Source organism: Sipha flava, unplaced genomic scaffold, assembly GCF_003268045.1.
Source record: "Sipha flava isolate LNK unplaced genomic scaffold, YSA_version1 553_pilon_pilon, whole genome shotgun sequence".
NCBI classification, from domain to species: Eukaryota; Metazoa; Arthropoda; class Insecta; order Hemiptera; family Aphididae; genus Sipha; species Sipha flava.
This window is the reverse complement of record NW_020273536.1, coordinates 745,761-767,650: the sequence shown is the minus strand read 5'-3', so window position 1 is coordinate 767,650 and position 21,890 is coordinate 745,761. Positions and strand designations below refer to the sequence as shown.

Sequence of the window (21,890 nt, the reverse complement as noted above, 5' to 3'; positions counted from 1 at the left end):
TTGGAGGATGTAGGAGGAGGTGTAGGAGGAGGAAGAGAGGTCCGTCTATCGCAAACCACAGCTTGTGGCGCAGCAGTCGACTGTAACCCTGTCGTTAAGTTTGTTGTGTGTCGCTCTTCTGAATTGTCGCCGTCAAGTTCTTGTTATATATTTATTGTAATTATATTTTTCCCCTCGATAAATCTATACCGAAATAAACGGCTACGTGGTGTTGTTGCATCGTCCAAAGTTACATTCACGCGATAATAAACAATTACGGGGATTTGAAGCGAAAAGTCATCGGACAATAAAATTACAGAAACCGCGCTCGAACTATACGTACAGAATAATTATTGCACGGGTTCGTGTAATAGGACCTATTTAATAATATATCGGTATACGAAATTGAATTCGATCAAACGTGTCGTGTAAACCGTAGAAAATTACATTCGTAATTCGTATATTGACACACGTACAACAAACTGTAGTACGATAATGTTGTTAAACATTTGAAAATACGCCTTATATGTTATTGTTCTTGTGAGTACCAACGCCCATATGATGAATATATATTGTACTTTTTCCGACTGTGGTGTATGCGAATCGTTTCGTCACCGAAGTTGGATTTGATATTTTTCATTTCATAACCATTTAATAATCTTTCAACATTTTTTTTTTTTTGTTTTCTCTTTAGTTTGAGGGATCCTTCGGACATTTATGGGATGTAATTCGAGCAAAAGTGCGTCAAAAGCAGTCCACAAAAAAAAGTTTTTACCCATCATGAGCTTTACACAGTCTAACGACGTAAGATTTTAACTTTGCATAGCTTATATATATATGTATATATACGATCGATTTTTACGTATCGCATAATATACGTAATTGAAATTTTTATCGAAAGTATATATACAATACCAATGCCATTACTACCCTTCGTTTGTTCTTGTTGAATTATATTTAGGCACTTATTTTATAGAAAAAAAAAACCAATTTGAATTAAACTAAAATGAGCCCCTTTGCTGCGCCTTCGACCACTGCCTATTTCGTCAACTTTTAAGTTACACCACTGTACAATACTACATATAAACATATAAAAAATTTTTTGTATACAATTTATCGCTTCTCATTACTATTCGCTCTAATAATCCATCAACTATCTATTTTATATATGTTACTCGAATGTCTAGTAAAACTAAAAAAAAAAAATTATTGATGATCCAATAATGTACGTATTTCATGTTGGTAGTTATAATATGTTATTATAATTAATATAAGATTAGATACTTGGGTAACTACCTACTTCATTTATTCTACATTTAACTAATATTTTTATCAATAATCACTCACATACATATATAATATTAATTTATTTTCATTTTATTCTTCAGCAAAGAAACTATAATTATACTCACTTATATTTTTTATTATAAATATATAAAATTACTTTTCTGCATTAAAATCTTTAACATATTATATTCCTTATTTGTCTTTCAAATAATTTTTTATCATATGATTATAGACAATTAATATTTTGTAGTTATTTCAGTTAACCATTGTTATGAAATATGAATACAAAACACGAAAACAATACACCCATTTAATGCATATTAATATAATATATTATAAATTATAATGAGTAGGTCTTTATTATCCTTTTTAATGAATCATTGAAATTCTATGGATATTCATTATTCAGTCTTATCTTATTAACTAACATTTCACAGATTACATTTCAAGGTTATTGTTCTGGAGACATGTGTCAATTTACTAAACAATAGAAAGTGAAGAAAACAACAATATATATATATATATAAATAGAAGAGTTAATTATTTTCTAAAAAAATTTCCTTGGTGACTTTCATATTTTCCAGTGTTAATAACACAGAATAAGTTAAATTGCAGGTACTACAACATACCAAATAAATATTGCAACTAATCCAATGTCTAAAAACTAATCACTAATCAGCTATTTGTATATATATATTTATACGTTTGTGTATACTAACTGTAATTAAAATAACACAATTAATCAGATTGTATTCTATACGGGTACTTCGTTTTCCTAGTAAAAGTGTGAATCTTTATTTTTCTTTTGTTAGAGGTAAATGGAAGAATAAAAATAACGATGACACATCATCCTTATTCCGAGATCATTTCTACCCTCTTCAGCACGGTTGTTCATTCTGTATTGATCCAATCTAGTGAGCATGTCCGGTAGGTGCACGCGCATGTAGCACCTCGCCAACCCCCTTTCATAATATCCTACTGCAATGAATTTTCAATCTATTAGCTAACCATTTATTTTTATTTTTAAATGTACACATAATTAATTGCCAAATAACTCATTAATTTAAATTATTGCATTTAATGAAAAAATTTTTACCATACGCATACTAATATAATTAATATATTATATTTTATATATTCATTTATATTAATATTAATGTAATTCGTACACACATATTACAATTTTAATTAACTTAACAAATTAATGGTACGTGTGTGTTACAGTCATATATATATATATATATATATATATATCGTTCGAACCAGTTAGTTAATCTGATAGTTAAATAGTTATTTTTCCTTTTAATCATTTAAATACGCCATTTATCAAACAATAAATCAATATTTGATGTAAACTATCATTAACACTTTTCACGTGTCATAAATAAATTGTGTATGATTTGATTGATATTACATAGTGACGTTAAATTACTTTTATTTCAGTATATACTTATCAAATCTGCATTAGAACAAGATTCTTCAAGAAAATATTAAAAAAAAATTCTCAAAATAATGTTTATTTAATACGTTTTCAAGATATTTAAATTAATTATTAAAGTATACAAAATTAAAAATACGATAAATTGTTCATTATTATCTATAACAGAAATAATTAATTTTGATGTATTTTTCTAATCAACAATTTTTTAACATCATAATTTTTTTTCTTTAGAATTTTAGTAAAATTAATTAGGAATCGTCTGTTTAAATATGAAAACTATTCTAATTTGAAAATAATTGTTTTTCATAATAATTTATTCTGTTAACATTAGATATTATAATAAAATACTCGAATTAATTTTGATGGTAATTATGATAAATATTTTTTTTTTGTAATAGAATTATTGATTTTTTGTTTTTGAAAACTTAATTTAAAAATACTTATGAAAATTAAAAGATATTTCTAATTAAACCTAACTTAAATCAAACCAATATCTAATTTAAATTTTTTACAATTGAGTTAATAAATAACTCAATTATTAGAATATGATGATATTACGATTAAAAGTGATTTAAAATTATATAATCAATATTATTATTAATATTGTACATATTTGTTACGGACTGTCAATTATAGAGAAATTTTAAATGGCTTTAAAGTAAAAATGGTTTTGTATCTTTATATCGAGCTTATATGCAACACGGAATTTATTTAACTACTGTTTATTTTTCTAATAATTTAACGTTCTAATATGTGCTCAATTTGTTTCCGATAAAACTGAAGTGGTTTAATTAGTTATATATTATTCTATCGTTTTATAATACCAGTATGTACATACTCTACTGATATATCTCAAATTTTCTGTGGAAAGGTATGATTAAATGTGTCTTATATTTTAAGTTGAACTATTATAAACCTATTCTATTAAAAATAGCAAACCTTTATTTTTCTTGAAAGAATCGTATTGGTTTTATTGTGATAGATTCTTATTTTTGGTAGTTAGCGAAGTACCATATATATGGTATCGTATGTTTATAAAGTACATAGTATATATGAATACATTTTTATATTGGCCCCTTTATCTATCAATAAAAGCATTTTTTCTGATAATAAAAATGCAACTACTTTTGAAAACGATGACCATTTTTTACAATTCTCAATAACCGTTTATAGTTATTATAATTAAGTCGAATCGATTGATTTATTCATAATTTTATTTGTATATGTGTGCTATTAAAATTATTTATTTGTTAAGAAATTTCAGAATCTGAAGTTATTTTACAGCTAAATTGCATGTTTGACTAAGGACTTTCGGTTCATAAAATGTCTAATTTCCAAATACTCTGATGGTCATTTATCTAAGTACCAATGATCAGAGAAGTGAGTTAACTAGAGTCGGTGATTTAACATTCACTTTGTCATGCCATGATCCGGTATTAAAATAGTTGCAATAAATACATTTATCATTTCAGTACTAGGAATAGGCCAAGAGCGGGGATCCAACATCTATTTACGGTCGGAGCGCTTTATAAGAAAAATTATATAATATAGTTGATCATAGACATATATAAAGATAGGTATCTTGGGAAGGAATTTAGATACTCCCCTAAAATAATGTGACAATATTGTATTAAATTGTCAACATTTTTTTTTATTCTATTATTTAGTTCTTCTAAATATACTTATTTAATTTTTTTTTTCAACGGAGGTGGCATTTATCATCAATGCCCCGCTCATGAAGTAGGCATTAATATAATAATTTTAACGTTGCTTAACGCTATTTTGATTATAATTTTTATGTACCATTTACATTTTACATCAGATTTTTAGTCCTCTAATTTTTTTATTTTTCCATTTGAATACCTGTTATTATAATCTAATCTGTTATTGTAATCTAAGAAATTTGACACCCGGGGCTAATAAAAATGCCATTTCGTTGGTAAAAGTGTGGGGTATGTTCATGATATTTTTTATTTTTTATAAACGTCTTTATACCAATAGCATCTGGGGCAAGCATACATACTTCCCAAGATCCGAAACTGTCTATTATAAGTATTTTTTACTAGGTAAACCTTGACCAAAAGTATTACTGATTATGTACACGAACCGTGAATTCGATAAATCATAATTTTTTTTACTTAAAATGTTTCATAATTATTTCATATATTTTCTTTACTAATTTAATTTTATCAAATAAATTTCATGGTATGATATTATCAAATTTTACAAATGTTCTCATACAATTGTATTATATACATAGACGTAGTGTTTGACATTTGGGGAAGGAGCAGGAAAAATGTTCATGACGTATTATAAAGTATGTACTACAATAATTAGATTGATGGGAGGGGGCTTGCCTCCCCCAGTCATCACTTATTAGTGTTTATTATATATATTACCGACAAATTTGTAGGAATAATATCACTGCAGTAAAATACAATTTTTTTATGTGTATTTTAGGTCAAGAAAAGAACTTATTTGTCCATTTGATTTTAGTTACATAAATATTTTTTAATTAATATTTTCACATTAAGTAATATGAAAAATGTATTCTATTTTTATTTAATTACACTAAAGTATAACATTACTAAACATAGACATTTATTAAAAGTGTTAATGATTTGTACGAAATTAATTGTCATCAATTGTCTTATACAAAAAGCCTCTTTCCGTTTTTCCTTTTTTAAAGCTAGATTTTAGTATTAACGGTAACTAAACAATACAATACAAATGTACTCATCAACCTTCTTATATGATAGCTTTCTTTCAAAATGCCTTTTGTTGAAAATTAATTAATACTTTGTAATTAATAATTGTTTGTCTATTTAAAATTTTTAAATTAAAAAGTAAAAAAGTGTTTTTTTTAAAAACTAGATAAAAGCATTAAATAATGTTATTTTAATACTTTTGATAATTCATAATATACTTTAACTTATATAAGTACATTATTATTATATTGATATCTTAAATACTATACCTATCTAGTAATAAGGTACTCGTGTATATATTTTAAATGCAAAACATTGAATCAAATTGAGCATCAACTCATATTTATTGTTAAGAATTTTTACAAATTTTATTTATGACACATGAATATCAAACATTACACCTAATATCTTTGATTAGGTATATTAACCATTATTAGTATAATAGTAGTTAATATATATTTACATTTTAAATTATACCATAGCAATGCATTTAATTATGACTTTTCTAGTATAGTATTGTCAAGTTCACCAAGTTATACATATTTTAATTGATTGAAATAATAAAATATCTATATATAGTTAATATTATGTCTTTATTAAATGACAAAACATAATTGAGGTCAGTGACAGTGACTTGCTAATCTAATTTCCTCTTATGGAATAGGGAATGGCCTTATGTTTACAATAACACACAAGTCTATTATATACATTCATGACCATATGGTGTTCCAGTGTATTACACAATCTTTTTCACACTCATGAAACTACTATTATTTAATGTTATTAACAAAACAGCAATGCAAGAATTATCACTTACATAAAATTATTTATTTCCAGGCTAAACAATATTCAAAAACACCAATTCAAGTAACCAAAGGATTGGCATCATCTTTTGGGTTCAAAAAGCCAACCCAAACCAATAAAATCAGACCAATATCTGCTCCAGTTAAAATGTCAGACAGTTATGGATTAAAAATGTTACCCAAACCACAGGAAAAATGTCCAAGAAGTATTCCTAAAAGTAATACACCTTCTCCTAACAGGTTTGTTTCATAGCAGTTGATTAAATATCAACTTAATATACTTATCAGTAATGGATAATTATTTTTCTTTAGATTTGGATTCTGTAAACCATCTATGAAACTAATGCAACCAACTGTTAAAGTTACGACTAAAAAAATTGAAGTTGAAAGAAGAAGTCAATCTGAACCTCAAAAGAGAGAAATCCCTAAACATATTTCTCATGGATCAAAAATTGCTATATCCAAAGTTACCTCTAGTCATTTGCCTAGACCTCAAATACCAGTTAGATATCAAGTATCTAAAAATCCAGATAAAAATGCTAAAACAGCTACCAATATGAGATTAAAGAATGAAGCAATAAAACAAATGCAACAAGGAGTGACTATTCGAAAGTTAAGTGATTCTGTTGAATTTACTGAAGTAATTGCTATTAATAGACCATCAAGGCTTACAATAAATTCAAATGCCAAAGGTTCTTTGATTAGAGAAAGGACAAGTAAATATTTGAGGTAAGTTATTTTTACTTTTGTAATTATAATAAATATATATCATTAATCATTTTTATGCTGAAAAGACAAGTTTCGAGCTCGTCTTCTAAACAAATAACATCCTCTGATGATGATTCAGACTTAAGCAGTTATGAAGAAAAACATGACAAGTACATATGATGATTTTAATAAATTATTTATAAATTGATATGGCTGGCTTTTTATATTAATGTATAAATATAAATATATATATATATATATATATTTATAGAGAAGTATCTATTAAAGAAAAGACTGAAATAATGGATAAAAAAGATACAACATGTAGTGATGAAGAATATGGACCCGGTGAAGCATTAGCAGTAGAAGAATTTACAGAAATGAAAGATAAAATAAATGTCATTGATAACAAATTTGGTATTAGTTTGAAATTATTTAATTAATCTTAAGTTTAAAATATATTATTTTTTTAATTTTTATAGCAAATGTTGATATGTCTGTATCATTACGCGATGTTTTATTAAATATTGAAGATACAACATTTGCTACTTTAGCGGCTATGTCTTCCACAATAAGAATTGAAGATGAAACATCACCAGATGATGATTGTTTAAGTCCTACAGAATCAGAATCTGCTGAATTTCCTCATAGTAAAACAGGTACATTTAATAACATTTATCTTTGTAAGAGAAATAATAATTTAAAATGTAAAACTACATAAACAAAAGATACATAACATAACTATGCAATGTAAAAGTATTTTACATTTGATTTGTGTTTTGATATTATTTAAAAAAAATAATTTAACTAAATTAAAGATATTGATTTATTACCAACTTATAATTTCCTACCAAATGATAGCTTTAGTTTTATATTAATATAAATGTTATTAATTTGTTCAGAGACACGTATATTAAATATAACTATCAACTTTTTTATTTAATATATTTAATTAATAAAAAAATCTTTTATATAAAGTATGTAAGATTAATTTACTATAATAAGTAATAACTAATAATAAAAACTAACTTTGTACATTAAATTAAACATAAATTAAATTAATTTATAATGCTTTATGTTTTAATTTGTTAGCTCTATTATGAAATTCAAGGGTAGAAAACTTTCTATGCTAGGAATAAGCATAAGTTAATAATTATTGTATAGATTCCACAAATATTATAGAAAAAATTAATTTAAAGATATAATCTATGAGCGTTACATGACTTGACCTAAACTGTCCAAAATATAATTAGTTTATTTATTAATAGTAATTATATAAATACAATGCAATATTATAAAATAATTAAAAAATGTATTCTAAATGTTTTCATATTTAAATAAAATTGTTGAATTTTAAAGGTTAGTAAGTATTAGTAAATCATTATTCAAAAATTATATTTTATACAATTTTTATACCTATATATACTCAGTTTTTTTATTACATAGCTATACTACTAATATAATTTTATTATTATTTCACATTTTCACTATCTATCTTCACTTTCTCTTATTATAAAATTCCATTTTTAAATTGTAAGACATAAATAAAAGTAAATAAATTAAATAATATTACAGTAAAATGTCTAGAAAATAATTGATTTAACAATTCGAATTTCTTTTCTTATTAATTAAAGTATAATTTAGATTCTTTGATTTTGTTCCTATTAACTGTTTCATATGCATGTAAACAAGTATAATAATTATTAATTATATGTTAACATTTTAAAAATTAAATACAAAATTAATATTAAAAGTTATTATTGAATATTAATTAAATTATAATTTAATAAGTAGTATATTAGTATAATTTTGTATAATGTGGTAGATAAACATTTATTAGCATTTATCTATACTATTATTCGATGGCCTTATGAATTTTTAGATTACTCATATTACTATACATTTATTGATAAAACAAACAGATTTCATAAAATAATTAAACATGTATGAAAATGTAACTTTAATTTATACTTCTACCCAATAAAGGGGGATTATAAAAAGGTTGCACCAGGTGTAACAATTATGTTATTGAGGTAGGTTCTTCAATTTAGTAATTTGTTTTGTTACTATGGTTATTCATTAATTTACTGTACATAATTTAAATGTATTAATTTGTAAGCAATTATTAAATATTTTATTTATTTTAACTGCAGAATATGGTTCAGGTGTTTTTTGAAACCTTACAAAAACAAATTATAAATTTAACTTATCTTGTTGTCTTATAATGTAATTGCTTACTTTATGATATCCTTAAAAAATTTATTTATACATAATAAACAATCAAAATTAATTAAATAATCTTGACATGAATTTTTTAAAGTTTTTGCTACATAAGTTTATGTTGAGTATAATCAAAATCAAAATCAAAACCAATAATTGTTAAAAGAATAAGATTTATACAAATTAATATCTTACATATTATGTCATAATATGTCTCAAAATTTTATAATGTTCTCTCATATTCAATATGAAATTAAATTAAAATTTAGTATCTGTTATTTTATATTTCTATGTTTTTACGAAAGATACAAAATTGTTATTGTTAACTATATATTTTAAATAACATGTTATTATACTAATAAAGATTAATAAAAATTAGGACATAATTTTTTTAAATTCCCCTTGATTATCATTACTATATCCTAGATAAAAGTATGGGTATTGATTATTATATTAATAATAAAATTATATTATTATTTGTCATTCATTTAGAGTTAAACTTTCAGGGACCTAAAATATTATGTGATAGTTACTTGATAGTTCAATATAGAAAATTGAACAAATTGTTTATCTACAAATATAACCAGGCTCCCATAAGGGGGGACTGATGGACCTCGAGTACAAGGACTTGGCTATTTTAAGGGTCTGTGGGCCCGTTAAAATTTATTTGTAATTTTTGAAATTTTAGTAGAAATATTTATTTTACATTAAATAATATTATAAAATAACATTATATATTATATTTAGTCGTTTTGATAGTTCAAAATGCGGATTAACCAATGATTACCTAGAAATGAATGGATTGGCTTCGATAATCATTTTTGATATCATTACTGAGTTAGCTGAGCTCAAAGCCCGCAAAATACAATTTTAACTTAAAAAAAATATATTAAATATAAATTAAAATATATTTGATTTTTTCTTTTTTTAATTTAAATAATATTGTAATAAAAAAATAAAATAGACATTATTAATGTTAAAATGCTTATGAATCTTGAATTTGAATTGGTATAATGAAAAAACAGATATTATTCCTAAAATTGTTTTATATATATATAAATAGTAAATTGTATTTTTGGAAGTTTTATAAAGGCCCCGGACAAACATTTAGTATAGGGGCCCAAAAATTGTATGTGGGGGCTCTGAATATAACTTTAATTATAAAAAAACTATTTATACAAGTTATACAATTTTATTTTTTTTGAATATATTTTGGATTTTTTTGAGCCAAAAATAATAGATTTTTTTATATTATTGTTTAAATAATAGGTGGTTATATAAATTTTCAACATTTTTATTTCATAAAAATTAACATAATATGAGCTAAATAATATTTACCCTTACAGAATCTACAAATAATGACAAACGTAACTCTATGTCACCAATTATGCGATGTAATATTTCCAAATCTGGATCTTTTTCATCAGACACTAGAGATTTTTTTGATGATGAAATAGCTGATCAACCAGCTCTTATGTTTAGTGGCCCTCCATCAGAGTCTTGCAATGCTGAAGATATTGATGATGCTTTATTTCGACTTAGAAGTCATTCCAGTAATAACAAAAAACGTAAAGTTACAACATTTTTTTAATATTAAAATATTTATTTGGTAAATTTAATTCAAAATCATTAATTGTAATAATCGCATGTAAATATTTTTCCCAATTATAGCTAAATCCTTGAGAAGATCACTAAGTGTTGATGGGTCCTTAAGTGAAAGTCTCAACTCTGACGACCTTATGCTTGATGTTGATTATGAGGCAACGGATGATAAATTATCAGTAGATCCTGATAATGAAGATTTATTGAAAACATTGGAGAACAACAAACAAAGTGAATTTAACGAATGGAAGTCTCTAACATCTCCAAGGTATTAAATTATAGTTAATGTAAATAAATAGGTAGTATACACAAAAATTATATGATGTAATTACTTGATAATAACTAAAGTAATATAATGTAGTTTTGCCTACACGCTAATGGCTGACGAGTGAGTAAAAATTGATAATAGGTGGGAGTAAAATATTTCATTGTTGAGTCTGAAAGAGGGCGATGTTAATGACCTTGGTTGTGTAGTAGCTATAGTGTAGTAACTGCCAAGTGTTCCACAACTGCCTGCATCTGAGTCATTAAACCGGTTAGCTTCACGGTGTATGGACTGTCTATCCCGTCACTTATTTTTTCATTTTTAATCACTCCGGACCTTTCTCCATACGTGTTTTCTTTCTGAAATTTCTCGAGAAAAAAAAAACTATACAAATAACATAATTAAGTTCTCGTTCCATGTGCAAATATATATTAAACTTGTTAAAATTTAAAAATGATCAAAGCATTTAATCGATCGAAACGAGTATTTAAAAGGTATCTTTCATAAATTATTATTGCGAATCCCGAAATAATAAAAATAATTAAACATGCAAAAATTTATAGAATTAATACATAAATTATTTTTACTTTTTAGAAACAGTACCAGTTCAATAAAAGACGATGTTCCAATCAAAGATGAAACAGATTCAAAAGTAAGTAGACATTTTCGTTTTCATATTTGGGCGGTGTTGACAATTTTGAGTAAATTTAAAGTGGTTAATTATAGGGCAGCAATGGGGATGTGATAATGACCTTCGATCGATTTCGCGAGGTAACGGACGACATTGCGAGTATCAAGAACATGCTATTCGAGCTAAACCGTGCCCTAATAGAGGTAACTTTTAGAATATTACTTATGTTTTGAGTAATTTTAAATGATATATAATATTAAAAAAATATTTTATATAATATAGTAAAAAAATTGATATAAGTACAACAAAATTACATTTATAAAACCAATTTCAAAAATAGATTAAATTAATTTAAGATCCACAACAAAAAAAGTCAATAATTATTTCTAAGGCTATATTAAGATTTATATTTATAGAAAAAAAAATTATATTCATTTACTAAATTATTCAAGGATCATAAATCCATTTTTTTTTCGTTATAATAGAAAATAAACTCTGTGGAATTCTAGGACAAACAAGAGATGACATACCCAGAAGAACAGGAAGTACATTGCTGTTACGAAGATCAAATCATGGATTTGAAACAACAGGTTATTTAAATTATTTTAAATATGTATTAGATAATACATGTCTCCATTTTTTTCAAAATAATTATTTAAAATTTTATTAAATAAATTCAAAATGTGTCTTGTTACATTTTTTAAAACATATTATTAAATTTAGAAAATACCTAGATAGATGCATGACTTATGACTTGCATGATTATCTTAGTGCTATATAATTTAAATAAGAGGAGTGTGTGTATTAATAATTTCCCCACTGCATTTCGGAGACAAGTATGCATTTTCCTTGATCAGGAGCTGAGTTGCGGATCATCCGTTTCAGATAGCTTATATGGCGCAACAGATGGAACAGAAGGACCGTACGATTCAATTGCTCAACGAACAGATAGCTCAACGACCACGGCCATCAATAACAATTACAGAAACTCGAAATGCTGCCACTCAAACAGACCGAGTATATTTATTTTAAATAAAACAACATTAAAAATTAGTTACATTAAATTAATTTATTTTTATTTTTATTTTTCTCAAGTGCCGGTCGACCACAGCTCCAACGTTATGCACATTCGATAGAGAAGGACAAGCAAATGGACGTCCTGTTATTAGGTAATTCAAATTCTATTTTCTATTATTAAATTAATATATTTATGAAATAACAATAATACTATTTACACATGAAATATGTTATATGTTTAATGCAAACAATGACGCAATTTCTGTCAACAATAGCTTCGCGTTGGGAAAGGTAGATAAACTAGACATGGTGTTTTGTTTATTCGTAATGTGTGCATTCGATTATTTCTGCTTGTCTATTATAATGCTTTAACCATCTGGCACCTGCTCTTACATGAGCATGAAGGTAGTTTAAGTATAGGTTTTTATTAATTTTTTTTTTAATTGATATATACAAGTTATAAGTTTGACACAATTCTATTTGAATAAATTATTTTTTATTAAAATATTGTACTATAGGACCTATAATATATCACTATCATAATATTATGGACTCAATTTGTCATACTATTGTAGTTGGTTTATTTATTTTAATTTTTAAAGAAATTTCGATAATGTATATCTATAGTTTAGTGTATTATTATGATGTATTTAGTGTATTGCATGATTATATGTTTTTAACAAACTTAATTATTTCCTGTATCGCATGATATATGTTCTAAAGTTATAAAAGCAGGAGACATTTTGAATTTAATAATGGTGTATTTGTGCAATGTGCACTGTCTAAGTAGTTTATGATATACTAGTTTTTTTAAAATTTACTGTATTATTTTTTTTATAAACTTTTCTAAATTATAAGGATATTAAAAGTTAATTTATGTAAGAATAAATATTTAAAAGTTAATTGATAAATATACTAGCATAGAGTAATCCTTTCAAAATATTTAAATAACAATTCTAGTGAAATACAATGAAATTAAGTGCCCACACATTTTTGTTTTTATTTACTGTTCTAATATATTACGTTTTTACTTTTATGTAATATAAACATATTAAAATCTCTTGTAGATTTAAGTGATGATAATACAATGAATACAGTTTAACGAACATATCAATATAAATATAAACTAAGAATTTAGAAATACATATATACAATTCTATATGTTAACATTATGTCATAATAGTATTTTTATATGGTTGTACATTTGTTATGTTTTATTATTTCTAAAATGTTTATCAAATATGCCTGAAAAATTGTAATTTTAAATAAAATGGTTTATTAAATAGAACCAAAAAAAAAACCAATAAATAAGATTATTTTAAATATACTGAGCAAAAATATTTATATATATATATATATATATATACTTAATTATTTTAAAATATTGAGAAAGTTATCAAGTACTATTATCTGCAATTTTTTTGTTCAACAAGAGTAGAAAATTTATTTTTTATACTTCTATATTTATCTTATATATAATTATATTACATAAAAATGTTCTGAAATAAATTTAATTTTTGTACCTTTAGTAATATGTTTAATGAGTTGTTACATTTCAGTTATACTTAGCATTTTTATTGTATTATGTTAATTATGTTATTGTCATTTTCAAGGCGCAGTGACATGACAGAGAGGTCCAAGTCTGTATCAGGCAATCGCATACGTATCGGCATGCTAAAGCACAAATTTCTCATGGACGCTGGACGTACGTTGCCGAACGTCTGATTCCTTCCACTCTTTCTCTTCGACCAGTATTAACAGAAACATTCCATGTTTAATGTTCCATTATTAGTTAAATTTAATTTTATTTACTATTTATTTTCTATAGTTCATAAGTTTATCGATGTGTATTATACACAATTTTGTTTTCAAAAAGTCCAATTTATGTTCTTTTATTTATATATATTTACATAAAATTTATTTTTATTCTTTATGTATCTCAAGTATGGGTTGTTTTATTTCTTTTGCTTAAAATAAGTAATCTTTTTTCCACTTTACCAAAATCAAACTAGTCAATCTTTGTTTTGTTAATATGAATTATACGTTTTGTTTGTATTTCATTTAATAATATTTTTCTAGAAGAAAAAGATTATAATTTAAACATAAAAGACACATTATTTGGAATAATAACAATTATTATATCATGAAAATGTTTTATTTAAATGCATTCAATTTTCCTTTATAGTTTCATTATTATATTAAATGTATATGCTGAATGTTGACCTATGGTCATTAAAAAATGTCAACAACATTTGTAATAAGTTTATGGTTTCTATATATAATTTATAATAATATAGAATATAATATCTATTGTATTATACTCTTGTAATTACTATATTTAGTGATTATAAGATTTAAATATGTTGTTTATAATCATTGTTTCAAAGTTATTATTTTTTTCTTTAAACAATTTATACCAGGACTTAATTTTTATCATAATTGTTTATATATGTTAGAGTTATAATAGTACTCTACAATATAGTGGATTTATATTTTATAGACTGTCTAAGTTTATATTGTTGCAATATAATATATGCTATAGTTTTTAAATATAACTATGAGTAAATAACAGTATATTGAGTTTTTAAATACATAAAAATCAGTGTTCTTTATATATAATAATATATATAATATTTTAAAATTCAATGATCTAATAATATTCTTTGCAGATAATAAGCTTTTTGATTCTTTCGAAAATTATATTTTTTCAGTTTTTTAGCATATTGATTTTAACAATGTTACAAAACGTCTGAATGCTATCTGATTAATTCAGTTAAAATACACTAGGCTGAATGGCTAATGTTTCAATAAAGAGATATTAACTCAATTTTCAGAAGGTGTTGGTAAGTACGTAGTTTTACAAGTTTCTTTGTTAATAATTAAAAAACATCCATCATCTTTAAGTAATTGACGACACATATGAAAAGTGAAGGACAAAAATAATTCTTTAACTGCACATCTAAAATCGTGCTTACACATCATTTACACATCTACGTCATTAAAATAAGACGGTTTACTGCATTACATTATAAATCATCGAGATAATAGAAACTATTAACAAACCACGTTTGCGAGTTTCATGTATTGAGTGGCTGTTAATAATAATTTCGGTACGAACTACGAAACGTTTAAATGAGATTTAAAATACCTGACAGATGAATTAAATTAAAGTCTTGATAATACTTTATATATCATTGCAGGTATTCACTTTATTGTGAATACAAACGGAAATTGACAAATTTATTTTAATTATTATAACCAATTCAAAATACAAAAATACTACTTTCTGTAATAGACAATTTAAAAGACTAAGTTGTGATCACTCATTGGCTATATTCAGGGTTGGACTGGTTCCTCAGACCCAGCCCGGATCGAACAATTTTACCGGCCCTACCAAAGTGAAATTATTTTACATTTATATTACGAGTACAATAAAGAAAATGGGTCTGTAGGACACCAAATACCTATTTTTATTCCTAAATTAAACATAAATTGATTAATTAAAACTTAAAAGTTTAGTTATACGATATAAAATTGTCAACCCTTTATTTAAAATAAAATATTAAATATCTACTAATTATTATACATAGATATGGACATATAGTTCTATAATAATTATTAAATAAAAATCATATATTATAATAGTGGGTACTTATTTATTTAAAGTTTGTGTCTATTTTCAAATACAATACTTCAATTATAAACTATTATAATTATAGGAAAATACGACAGTGTGAGGAAAAACTAACCTTACCTAACGGGACACTCGAAAGCGTAAGGAAACTATTGATGCGTAGGTACCTACTCAGCGTCTGCATTCGGTCATTGCCACGGTTGAAACTGATATAATACTTATATTATACTTATAATCTTGTTGCAATTTAATTCGTGGTCATTGCCAGTGCACAGTATAGGTATACAAATATATATTATTAGCATACAAGGCCGTAACTGGAAAAAAATTTCGGGGGAGGGGTCTAACATTATTATTTATTACAATTTATAGTTAATAAACTATATTCATCTATAAAATGCTTCTACTTTTGAAAATTTCGGGGGGGGGGGTCCGGACCCCTGGACAGACCGTGTTACGGCATTGTTAGCATATTACATTATATGCAGGGGTGGAAGTCCCCGGGCGTACAATTTTAAAGGGTGTAATTTTTGTGTTATTAACTAGGTACTAGATAGTTGATGTTTTTAACTATGTTAATTACTATTATTAGATTAAAAACTCAATATTTATTATTGTATGTTAATTATTAAAAAAAAAATGGTCGCGAAGTGTATTTGATTATTGGTCTATGATAGGGCGTAATCTTAACGTTTTCCTCGGGCGTAAAAATTCCTAGTTCCACTTCTGATTATGTGTACATGGTTCCGTTGTTGAATCGGATATGGTTTTTTTTTACACCGGTGTAAAAAATATCGCATGGCCATTAACCGCGCACATGGAATGAAAAAAAGTTTCGACTGATCACCGTCGGTTTCCGTGGACTGAGAAAAAAAAAATCGACCCGTCTCGGACGTCCAGAGGTCCATGGTACGTGGTCGTCGGCCGTAACGATCAGGTATTAATATGTAGTATGCTTTTATACTCAAGTTTATATTTATGTATACCTACATCATAATATGATATGCCTGTTCACTTCATGGATGAATTGTTTTGCAAAACGTTTTATCAATTCGTCGTCGTAATATTAATCAAAACGCTGTCCCATTGCAGGCATTGCAGCGTCGAGTGTACCGGCCTGTAACTGTAATATGTATTATATTCATAAGTAAAATATGGTACACTTTAGTGTTCTCGTATGAGTATACCTACATATATGTATGTTACGAATGTTTTGTGAAATAAGCGGACTTTTTTCTGTTGAACGTATGAATTCGGCAACACATAATTCGACAATGTAGTAAATATTACCTTTTCTAACAAAAAAAAAAAAAAAAAAACGTAAACTAAATTAAAAGAATTACACGTGTAATTTTAATTTTAATTTTAACTATAAAATACTGAACAATAATGAGAAAGAGTGCCTAGATGCCCAGAGACAACTTGATTTAGATGATAACAAAGTACAATCAATTACTCATTAGACGGAACATAATTGTAATTTAAATGAATATTGTTATTGTTATTTCTCTATAATAAGACAAAATCATGTATTCTAGTTTTAAAAGACATTATTATTACCTACTATTTATCTTACTCCTCAGAATTTTATTAATTTCATCAAATGCCAATTTGAAATTATTGAAGTAGGTATCCGAGAAATCCCAATGTTGAGTTATCTACAGGTAGACTCTACACAGCTACATATTTTATTTGCGCCATGATAGTTTAGGCAAATCATCGATTTAGTTTTCATATTTTTTGCTAAGTTTTTTTCCTTTTCTTTATATTTTGTGATTAATTTTCTTCAATTTCATTTTTATGCACATACATAGCAGTCATATTTTAAAAATGTATGTAGGTAATGAATGGAGTGGTTTTATATTAGGTCAAAGTTTGGCTGTCAAACCGTATCAAATTTTAGTAACATAATTAAATTCTAATATCAATATTTTTTGGGTGAAACCCCTCCAATATATTTCATTATTTAGATATTGTGGTTTTTTTTAAATATATTAAAAATAATGTCAATAACAATTATAATACGTCAGATTTTCTGATTGAAAACAATATCCAATATTCCAATGTCTAGACTAAAAATTATAACCTTAGAAGGTGTATACAAAACTTATAATTGTTTAAAAACTATTGAATAGAATATTTTATTTTTTTATAGAATCCTTAAATATTTGACACCGTCTATGTTAGCTAGTTAAATATGAGTGCATAATAGAACCGGGCGTGACTGTATTTACAATTATCGTGGGCACTAAGGAATTGGCAGAATTCAATAACTCGATCGTTAAGATAGTCAAGACAGTAGGAACATTTTTGAAGGTCCCCCGCCGACTGATTTACCATAATGTGGGTCTTACTCGGACGGCCCTGGAACTGAGCAACTATTGATGGTCAGTGGCGTAATTTCAGTTTTTTTTAGAATATTCGGCATGTTCTTATTAATTTACCGACTCGGTGGCTCATTTTACTGAAGTACCGATTAACGTGAGGGGAGAAGGACTTGAAACGAGTCCAAAAATATAATGATTTGTATATTGTACATAAAAATCCGTATAGTACACGCAGGCGCGGATCCAGGGGGAGGGTCATGGGGGTCATGACCCCCACCAGAAAAACAAATCAAGATTAGATCCTTCTTGATTATTTAAAAATTAAAATATGCATAAAATGCGTTTTTAATTTTTTTTCAATTAGATTTTTTCTTGCAATAAAAATGTTATACAACATATTACATTTATGTACATTTAAACTACATAACCACTTGTTCATAAAATCATAATTTCCATCCAACTAAGAATATTAATAGTAATTATAAACTTAATGATAGACTATAATTTTGTTGGCGAATAAATATAAATATAATAGTAAATCTGCGGAAATTTTTGAGTGTTCGACCTTCGACGGAAAGATAACTTATATAATATAACTTATCTTAGATAAGATTACTGTCAATCCGTTGGCTGGTACTGAATTGGTTCTCGTCTAAAAAGGGTATTTTATTAGGTATAGCCGAATTGGTTTCCGTTTAACTACGCACGTTTTCCTTTTCAATTTTACAGACTTAGGACTGTCAACTTTAAAGCAGGCTTGGTTAATATGCGTTAATGTATGTTAAAAAAAAAAAAAAATGATAAAAATATTCAATTTTAAATCATTGATTTGGAAGTCGACTAGTCATCACTTAGGTGTACGAAATACAAATAATAAAATATAATAAATATATTCTAAAACCATTGATTTGCAAATTTGAAGCTAACTTTCTTTAAATATTCAATTCTCGTAATCTTCTCATTAATGTACTCAGTCATACAATTTTCCAATTATTTGTTATTTTTTTCCTGTTTGTTAATATCTAGTAATCTATATAATATCTATCATATTTCTATACTCTATCTTATCGATATAATAATTATGTCTATATGTCATACATATAGCTTTTAAAATTTTGTTTTTTGTTCTCAATGCAGTGGCTCGCCTAACCTGTACACAAGCGGGAACCAATTCGGCTATATCAAATAAAATACCTTTTTCAAACGGGAACTAATTCGGTTACTCCCAATCCGTTACCAGTATGTTTATATAATATTATACCATATACTTGCTATAGCACCGCTAATCGCTAATTTAGGTTCTAATAACATGTTAAAAAATACTATACATGCGATCATTCTCTACTCTTAGGCGTTTTAAGGCTTAAGGTTTCATGGCTTCGTTTAAACATGGAAAAGGAACGCTTTGTTCAATATTCACAAAAATATACACGTAAATGTTATTAATATTATTTCTATATTTGGAAAAATAAAACAAAGAAGATTACATTTTGTTATTTCATTTTAAAAATTAACAATTTCATATATTCATAACATTCTAATTTGAATTAATAAATTACTTTTATTATTTTGTAATCGCGTATTATCTTTTTTTTTACTTTTGAAAAAATGACCCCCCCCAATTTGAGTTCTAGATCCGCGCCTGAGTACACGTCTCATTTTTTGATTTATTTTTTTTAATATGTCGATTGGTTTCGAATGTTGGGGAACATCATTGATATACAAAATTTGTTAGCAGCATTTCGGAATAATTCTACAGAGGTTTTGTCAAACCATTTTTTGAGATTGACTAGCCACGATGTTCTACCAAACGATCTTTTACAATCTTTTTTTTTTTTTTTTTTGTAGGATTTTCTGATTTACAACATGCTGCTAATAACTTAATACAATACTTTTTTACATTTTGATGATGTGCTGACTTCAAAATAACTAAACTCTAGACTGTAGCAAATGCATGAGTTTCCTTCCTCAAATTACGCTACAATTGTTGACCATCTCGTTGGATTCGTGATTAATGTTCAGCCACTTGATCAAATGGTCAAAACGGACCACCGCTGGTGATTGTCTCGAGCGATTTATCTTGCCGAGATCGTGGCCGGTAGTGATCAAATGACTATGTTTTTCACACAAGTTATTCTGAACGGTTTTCGTACCACCGCCTTAATTGTTGACTAAAATCTACTGTTGCTGGCAGTTACGGCGGACTGCTGGCTGCTTTCGGTCGTTTTTTAAAGATGGATTCGGCCGATGATTACCGCCGCGATGAATATTTTTTTAAAGCGCCGCTTGCCATTGTTGGGAAACCACTAACCATATCACCATAGGCGCGAATAGCTCAATTTTTTTAAAAGAATTCAAGCTCTCTCATTGATAAAAAAAAGTCATTATATTTCTTATAAATGACTTAATACTTAATTTGGAGAGGTTTGGCAGTAACTTGGTAGTCTAATCCTCCCTATTTGCACCAATGTATATCATCATCGGCTGCAGTTTCGGTACCACTAGCCATAACCATCGCACCACTGGTCAGTCCAAAACGCTACTAGTGTCATCGTAAAAATTGCAAAAGCCTTTGCTGTTGTCGTGGACGAATTATTGCGTCTGCTGATACGGCCAACAACGGCTATTGATAAAGTATTTTTTATTTTTCATTTAGTATGTTGGCAAAAATTGTCTATTATTATTCTTATTATTATATTTTTTATGGTAGAATTTATAAAGTTAAGCGTATAAAGCTTATAATATAGAGTTAAAGTTTTTAAATTATTTGAATTCAGTCAATGAAAATAAAATTTACAAACGAATCAAGAATGAACAGTTATTGTTTTGTTAATTTTCAAAACAGCATTTCTTGTAAATAGTACACTAATGTCATAAACCATTATTTCTTTCTCCAACATCAATATGCTTATTTATAGTAAAAATATTGATTATGTGCAACATATTGGTACTATAAAAATGAGTGACACCGAAACTTAGGTATATTGAAGTCGGGTCTTGGCCCGACATCTTTTATACATTTAGGATGGAGACACTTCATTTTGAACCGAAGTTTGGTTGCCAAACCGTATGAAAGCTTAATAACAAAATGAAAGTCTAACATCAATATTTTTTGGGTAAAAACTACTATCCCCCCACCAGTGATTGTGTGAAGTTTATTTTTCACTGAAGCAGTTATGTGTATCGAGTACTTACCCAATCCAAGTCATAATTCATAATTCAATTACACTTGTAGGTACATAAATATTACAATTAACATTGCCAAACA

At 26.3% G+C, this 21,890-nt stretch overlaps 1 protein-coding gene across 9 annotated transcripts; it reads left to right on the top strand.

Annotated features, from left to right (window-relative positions):
- Positions 1-64: 64 nt before the first annotated feature.
- On the top strand, positions 65-14,594 carry LOC112691041. 9 transcript variants are annotated; one of them, XM_025565154.1, is made up of 16 exons: positions 65-519; positions 674-783; positions 6,253-6,458; positions 6,531-6,947; positions 7,013-7,096; positions 7,198-7,343; positions 7,409-7,585; positions 10,493-10,714; positions 10,818-11,016; positions 11,608-11,665; positions 11,740-11,847; positions 12,154-12,234; positions 12,530-12,661; positions 12,740-12,813; positions 12,937-12,952; positions 14,275-14,369. In XM_025565154.1, exons 2-16 carry the CDS (start codon positions 697-699, stop codon positions 14,281-14,283), a joined length of 2,016 nt encoding a protein of 671 aa, XP_025420939.1. In that variant the 5' UTR covers positions 65-519; positions 674-696; the 3' UTR covers positions 14,284-14,369. The 9 variants fall into 9 exon arrangements, with proteins under 9 accessions (XP_025420939.1, XP_025420941.1, XP_025420938.1 ...); XM_025565156.1 differs by having other exon boundaries at positions 12,502-12,661; positions 14,275-14,351; XM_025565153.1 differs by lacking the exon at positions 12,937-12,952 and having other exon boundaries at positions 14,275-14,594.
- The last annotated feature ends 7,296 nt before the right edge of the window (positions 14,595-21,890 follow it).

Bases quoted from the DNA above. Each gene is read 5' to 3' on its own strand.
- LOC112691041 (XM_025565153.1), top strand. From the start codon at position 697: ATGGGATGTAATTCGAGCAAAAGTGCGTCAAAAGCAGTCCACAAAAAA. The intron at 784-6,252 runs GTAAGATTTTAA...ATTTATTTCCAG, and splicing joins GCTTTACACAGTCTAACGAC to GCTAAACAATATTCAAAAAC. The intron at 6,459-6,530 runs GTTTGTTTCATA...ATTTTTCTTTAG, and splicing joins AATACACCTTCTCCTAACAG to ATTTGGATTCTGTAAACCAT.